General features: G+C 46.6%; 1 protein-coding gene across 4 annotated transcripts in view; it reads right to left on the reverse strand.

Moving 5' to 3' along the window:
- LOC109923160 (cytospin-B-like) overlaps nt 1–7,581 on the reverse strand; it is a 56,053-nt gene that overhangs the window by 28,586 nt on the left and 19,886 nt on the right. For 3 of the 4 annotated variants that reach the window (XM_048612615.1, XM_048612611.1, XM_048612612.1), the window contains 2 exons: nt 7,176–7,349; nt 3,122–3,257 (listed from right to left, as the gene is read on the reverse strand). In XM_048612615.1, the coding sequence (XP_048468572.1) occupies nt 3,122–3,257; nt 7,176–7,325 (286 nt within the window). In that variant the 5' untranslated portion in view covers nt 7,326–7,349. The remainder of the gene's footprint in view (nt 1–3,121; nt 3,258–7,175; nt 7,350–7,581) is intronic. The other variant, XM_048612614.1, reaches the window with a different exon arrangement.

The following is a 7,581-nucleotide window of genomic DNA, read 5'->3' on the forward strand; positions in this document are numbered from 1 at the left end:
ATCCGGACTGGGCTCCCTCCCAATCCGGACTGGGCTCCCTCCCAATCCGGACTGGGCTCCCTTCCTACACAGACTGGACATCCTCCCAATCCGGACTGGGCTGCCTCCCTACACAGACTGGACATCCTCCCAATCCGGACTGGGCTCCCTTCCTACACAGACTGGACATCCTCCCAATCCGGACTGGGCTGCCTCCCTACACAGACTGGGCACCCTCCCTATCCGGGCTGTGCACCCTCCCAATCCGGACTGGGCTCGCTGCCCACACAGACCGGGCACCCTCCCCACACAGACCGGGCATCCTCCCCACACAGACCGTGCACCCTCCCCACACAGACCGTGCACCCTCCCCACACAGACTGGGCTCCCTCCCCACACAGACTGGGCTCCCTCCCAATCCGGACATGGGACACTGCCACTGAGGACTGGCCTTCCTCTCGATCGGGACAGGGCCCCACCCTACTCTGGACGAGGCTGCCTCCTGCTCCCTGGGTGCAGTGAGAAATTGTTCTCCTCTCGCTGAATGCTATTCCGACTGTCCACCCGCCAGAGAAATAAACTGTGAGAAAGTCATTTGATTACAAAGTATTAGAATAACTCTTGGGTCTTATATGACAGTGATCTGCACCATGGGTGAGAGCCTGTCCTAATCCAACAAGGGGATGTTTCACTCAGAACCAGAGTTGTTTGGCCACAAATCAAGGCCGATCTCACTCACAGGGCCAGTGAGTACTGAGACATGTCATTAATATTTGATATAGCCGTCTTGGAGCCACCAAGAATCTCCAGTCACTGCTATATTTACACAAATATTGCCAGTTACAGAAAGTTTGCACTGGGATAAAATCCTGTCTGTGGACAAGAAAGTGTCAAATTCATTATCTTTTGAATCATTCCTTTCTAATTACTTCTGATCACTTTGCCCCAATAATAACATTCACTGTTCACTGCGTCTCATGTCTTACTCACACTGTTACTTTAAACAATATCTCAGGCAGGAATTCCAAACCTTGTTCCCGATTCTCTGTTTTTCCAGGTTGGTTTCCCATTTTCCCGACTGTCTTGGGCAGTGTTCCTTGCTCTGGGAGAAAAGGATGTGAAGTTTCTTTGTGTGGATGTGTTGGAAGGAAAGGCAGAGCTATCCCAGACACGTTCTGCAGTTGGACTGACCAAGGACAGGAGCTGGATTCGCTGTTTGTCAAGTGGCGTTTTTCATTAGCGTGGGCTCTCAGCAGAGGGAGCTCTCCAACACTGAGAATTGGATTTCTAACTGAGAGGTAGTAAGAACTGCCGATGCTGGAGTCAGAGATAACACAATGTGGAGCTGGAGGAGCACATTTCTGAAGAAGGGTCCCGACCCGAAACGTCAACTTTCCTACTCTTCTGATGCTGCCTGGACTTCAAACTGAGCTGTCTCACATTACCAACACTGACTAAATGATAAACCCAGCTTACTTACTGTTTCAATCAATTCTATTTTAATTCATCGCCCTACCCTTCCCTTGAGAATTCTAATTAATCACTGCTAAGATTGGATTGTAGACTATACTCTTATTGGAAATGTGATGTTAAAGGATTCTGGTGAATTCATTGCTCACAGTGTCTGTTACTGGATTTTGAGACGAAAGGTGCAGTTTATATTAAAGGGTGCAGTCCATAGACTGTTTACAGTAACAAGACTGAACCTGGCCAGTATGGTCTCAGACTGTGCCACAGCCAGGGTGGAAGGGTGGATTGGGCACTCCTCACGCACATGGCCCCATTCTGATGCTGTATTTAAAATAACTTCAGAAGTTTTATAATTCTCCAGGCAGGAGAATCAGTGGCAAAAACAGAAGTCGCTGGAAAAGCTCAGCAGGTCTGACAGCATCTGTGAAGAAAATATCAGTGTTAACATTTTAGGTCTGTTGACCCTTCCTCAGAACCAGAGAATCAGTGGATCCTCTATCCTCTATGCATCGGTGAAATAAAGACAAATCAAGATGGACAGATTTTTACAAGAGATTTAGATTGTGAGCAGGAAAGTGGAGTTGAGGCCAAAGGTCACTCATGACCAGGATTACCTGAACCTCGACCCCAGCTTCCCCTCTCCCTGATGTATAGGTAAAGATGGGGTGAGAGGGGAACCTCAGCGTAGCTTTTCCGAACAGTGACCATCTGCTTCAGAGTATCTGCCTGGAATTTCCCTGGGGTGAGTATGGAGACTGAGGAGGCATTCAATCAGCTGGGGACCCAACAGTTTCCTGCATCAACCTCCAATGAAGTCAGTGGCAGCTTGCTGCCAAGTGATGTCCTTAAATAGGCAGCTCGCCCACATATTGAGCCGATGGTGGGCAGTGGTTCACCGTACGGCGATCAAAAATGGCAGACAAGGCAGTGTGAAATTGTTTGAGGGTGAGGATAGGATGTTCCCAATTCAGTGCCTGACTGAGGTCCCAGCACCAGGAAAGAGACAGCTTGCTCCCACCACTGACCCCCTCCATCTCTCACCTTCGGCCTGGTTCCCATGATCACCATAGCTCATTGGGAGCATTCAGTGCTGGTAACTGTCATGACCAGCGATCTCCGATTGGCTAGAAGGATTTGGTAGACAGGATTCCCACCAACAGGGTCCCACCAACATGGAAGGTTCACACTGGCCTGTTAAATGCCTGAGTAGCACAGAATACAGCATGCCTTCTCTAAAAAATGTAATGGGTTCGCTCTAGCTGACAGGCAAGATCCTGTCACTCCCAGTAAATTCAGCCCAAACAGTTATGGACTGTACCGAGTGGGGCAGACATTGCCCAGTGAGACAGACATTGCCCAGTGAGACAGACGGTGCCCAGTGAGACAGACGGTAACAAGTGAGTCAGACGGTGCCCAGTGAGACAGACGGTAACAAGTGAGTCAGACGGTGCCCAGTGAGACAGACGGTAACAAGTGAGACAGACAGTGCCCAGTGAGACAGACGGTGCCCAGTGAGACAGACGGTAACAAGTGAGTCAGACGGTGCCCAGCGAATCTCATGACGCCAATTGTGGGATACATTTACTTCCCAACAGGCCACCTGAGGGCTACGTGTGGCCTTAGATGGGTGCAATTTCTGGTGGTGAACTCTCCTGACCCGACAATCTCCTACCTGAGCTGCTCTTTGCCTTGTCCTCGCTGAGCTCAGTGATGGTTCCCATGGGAACTGTTTTCTTCAGTTTCGATGAGCTTGAGATCGGGCTGCCAGCAGATTTTGTCAGTAAATCATCACTGCTTTTACTCTTCACCTGAGAGAAAAGATTGGAAAGTAACAGCAGAATGGAGACAGTTGCATTGCTCACTAGGACAGTTAGTTACAATAGAAATATAAAACTTAGACCCACCTTGTTGTTAACCATCACAAATAGAAATCCATCACAGTTTTAGGAACATAGGAAGAGGAGGAGGCCATTTAGCCCATGAAGCATGGTCAGTATTTAACTGAATATGATCAATCTGTAACTTTGCTCCATTTACCCTTCCTTGTTCCAAATTGTCAATTTTAGTCTCAAAAGTTTAGATAAAAAAACCATAAATTATAGGAGCATAATTAGGCCATTCAGCCCATTGAGTACGCTCCACCATTTGATCATGGCTGATAGGTTTCCCAATCCCATTCTCCTGCCTTCTCCCCGTAGCCCTGGATTCCCTTACTGATCAAGAACCTATCCATCTCTCCCTTAAACACACTCAATGACTCGGCCTCCACAGCCCCACAGAGTCACCCCACCTCTGGCTGAAGAAATTCCTCCTCATCTCCTCATCCCTTAACCCTGAAGCTGCGTCCTCGGGTCCTAGTCTCTCCTACATTTTCTCCGCATATACTCTGTCCAGGCCTCTTAATATTCTGTACATTTCTATGAGTTCCCTCCTCATTCTTCGAAACTCCATTGAGTACAGACTCAGAGTCCAAACCGCTCCTCGTATGACAAGCCCTTCATTCCTGGATCATTCTTTTAATCCTCCTAAGGATCCCCTCAATGCCATCAAATCCTTCCTTAGATACAGAGACCAAAACTGCTCACAATATTCCAAATGCTGTGTGACCAGAGCCTTATACAGCCTCAGCAGTACATTTCTATTTCTGTATTCTGGCCCTCTCGAAATGAACACTAACATTGCATTTCCCTTCCTAACTACCAAATTAATCTGCATATTAACCTAAAGAGAATCTCCCAAATTCCTTTGTGTTTCAGATTCCTGAACTTTCTCCACATCTAGAAAATAGTCAATGCTTCTATTCTTCTTACCAAAGTGCATAACCTGACACTATCCCGCATTGTATTCCATTTACCACCTCTTTGCTCACTCTCCAAGCCTGTCCAAGTCTTTCTGCAACCTCACCACATCCTCAACAATACCTCGTACTCCACCCATCTTTGTGTCACCAGCAAACATAGCAACAATGCCGCCAAATCGTTAATGTATAACGTGAATAATTGTGGTCCCAACACTGACCTCTGTGCAATTCCACTAGTCACTGGCTGCCATTTTGAAAAAGTCCCCTTAATCCCTACTCTTTGCCTTCTGCCAGTCAGCCAATCCCCTCTATCCATGCCAGTATCTTGCCACTGACACCATGGGTTAGAATCATAGAATCCCCACAATATGGAAACAGGCCATTTGGCCCAAAAAGTTCACACTGACCCTCTAAGAGCTTCCCACCCAGACCCATCCCCTTCTCTATCCCTGTAACCCTGCACTTCCCATGGCTAATTCACCTAACTGACACATCCCTGAACACTATGGGCAATTTAGCATGGCAAATCCACCTATCTTGCTCATCTTTGGACTGTGGGAGGAAACTGGAGCACCTGAAGGAAACCCACGCAGACATGGGGAGAATGTGCAAACTCCACACAGACAGTCACCCGAGGGTGGAATCAAACACGGGTCCCAGGGCTAACCATTGAGCCACCGTGCCGTCCCTCATCTTGTCTTATCTTACTTAGCAGCCTCCTGTGCGGCACCTAGTCAAAAGCCTTCTGGCAATCCAAACAGATCACGTCCACTGGTTCTGCCTTGTCTAACTTGCTTGTTATCCCCTCAAAGAATTCTAACAGATTTGTTGGGCATGACCTCCCCTTGATGAAGCCATGCTGACTGAGTTCTATTTTACCACTATTATACTCCATCATCTCATCCTTGATAACAGACTCTAAAATTTACCAACAGCCAAGGCAGGCTAACTGGCTGATAGTTACCTGTCTTCTGCCTCCCTCCCTTCTTAAACAGGGTGTTACATTAGCCATTTTCCAGCCCTCTGGAACCCTCACAGACTCCAATGATTCCTGAAAGATCATCGCTAATGCCTCAACAATCTCCTCAGCTATCTCCTTCAAAATGCTAGGCTGTATTCCACCTGGTCCAGGTGATTTATCCACCTTCACACCTTTCAGCTTCCCCATCACTTTCTCCTTAATGATGGCCACTACATTCACTCCTGCCCCTTGATACTCTTGAAGTTCTGAAATGTTGCTGGTGTCTTCCACTGTGAAAAATCAATGCCAAGTACCGAATCAGTTCCTCCGCCATTTCCTTGTTGTCCATTACTACTTCTTCAGCCTCTTTTTCCAGCAGTCCAAATATCCCCTTCTAGATATCTAAAAAAATCTCTTGCGATCTTCTTTTATATTACTTGCTAGTTTACTGTAATATTTTACCTTCTTCCTCCTATTGTTTTTTTTAAGTTATCCTCTGCTGGTTTTTAAAAGCTTCCCATTCTTCTAGCTTCACATTAATCTTTACAACATTTTCAGTTAACTCCTGGCATCCACAGAATTTGAGGGAAGAGAGTACCATATTTCCACTGCAATAAAATAAATGGTTCTGGAGAGACTCAGGAGTCACCATCTCACTGAGCAATGATGAACTGCCATCTCTTACAGGCCAGCAGTTTTCTCAGAACCAGAAACGTTAACTCTGCTTCTCTCTCTGAAGATGTTGCTGAGGTTCTCCAGCATTTTCTTTTTTATTAGCTTTAGATTGCCTGCATCTGCATTATTTTGTTTGTATTCTTCAAGGCATCAAGCTATGTGAAGAAATGCTTCCGGAATGGCTTGGCTTTAATTTGAAGGTTCTGCCCCCTTGATCTCGGCTCCCTGCCCCTTGCCAGAGGAAATAGTTTCTCTTTATCGACTCCTTTAATCATCTTAAACACCTCAATTAGCGCACCCTTTAATCTTCTAAAGCCAAGGGAATACAAACCGACACTATTTAACCTGTCCTCATAATTTAATTGTTGTAGCCCCACTATCATTCTGGTGATTTTGCAACTTGTCTCCTTCTGCCCCATGACTACGATGTCCTTTCGAGAGGTTCATTGCCTGGTACTGGGCAGAGTTATTCTACACGGAGTCTGAGCAAAGTTTTTAACTGAAGCAGAACTTCCAGCTCTGCGCACTCCAACCCCGTGAGAGAAAGGCAACATTCCATTTCCCTTTTTGATTCCTGTTGCTATCCCTGAGCTAGGTTTGAATGATTTGTGTACATGCACACTCCAACATTCCAATCCAAATATTCTGGTTGGATTTTCTCAAAATCAGAGCAGCTGACCTACGTTTCACATATTGAGCATTGGCTGTAGACTTGACCACTTGCCAGGTCATTGTTTTTCTAGACTCCTGTGTCCACAGACACGATTCATTTCCAGACTATAAACAGAAAACGCTGCAAACATGCAAACTGTTAATAAGCATCTGCAACAGGAGGGACTATTAAAGTTTAACATCACATTCTGGGGAGAAATTTGAACTGTACCACAGGCAGAGACAGGGAATACTCAGTCCCAAGTGTGACCATCAGTAAACTACATGCTCCTGACATGCAATATCTCTTCTCAGCACGTTGTAGTTCTCCCCAGTGTCTCTTCCTGTTACCTAGATACACATGGCACACCACATTTCTCTCTGTTAGCTTTCTCTGCCTCACAGCTACTCTGTCCAGTGCACCGCATCTCTCCTTGGCACCTGCCATTCTCTCCCCCTTCTGTACGACACTACACTGGAGAGAAGGGGAGAAGGGAGGGATTAAGTGGAATGAATGGTTCTTTTAGCTGAGATGGGAATGTATTATAACTCAATTCAGTATGTCAGACCTTGGGACAAAGCCCTTTACCCAGTTGCAGCATTGCTGGTGCCATCCCACACCAGTGAGCTGTGTCATACCTTGGTGAGCTGGGAGTTGGTGGGGAACGAGGACAGGAGTCTTGAGGACTTGGTTCCAGGTGTTGTAAGACTGGAAGCTCGTGGTCTCTCCATGTTCCGGCTGCACTGTTTGCTCACTGGAGCTATGGGCTTATTCACTGCACCCTTCATTTCTGATCCCCAGTGTACACCTGACTGAAATAGAACACAGAACAGACCCATGAGTTACAGCAGATAAGAAACACTGAGAAACCACAAGGTCATACCCCTAGCTCACACTAAGACTTACACTGGCTCCTGGTATGGCTACGCTTTGATTTTAAATTTCTCATCTTGCATTCAAATTGGGATATTCAAATACAAGGATCAGGATGGGTGAGAGTGCATGAGGGAAGATGGAGCATGCGACAGTGAGACTGGCAGAGCA

This window comes from Rhincodon typus, chromosome 26 (assembly GCF_021869965.1).
Source record: "Rhincodon typus isolate 14 chromosome 26, sRhiTyp1.1, whole genome shotgun sequence".
NCBI lineage: Eukaryota > Metazoa > Chordata > Chondrichthyes > Orectolobiformes > Rhincodontidae > Rhincodon > Rhincodon typus.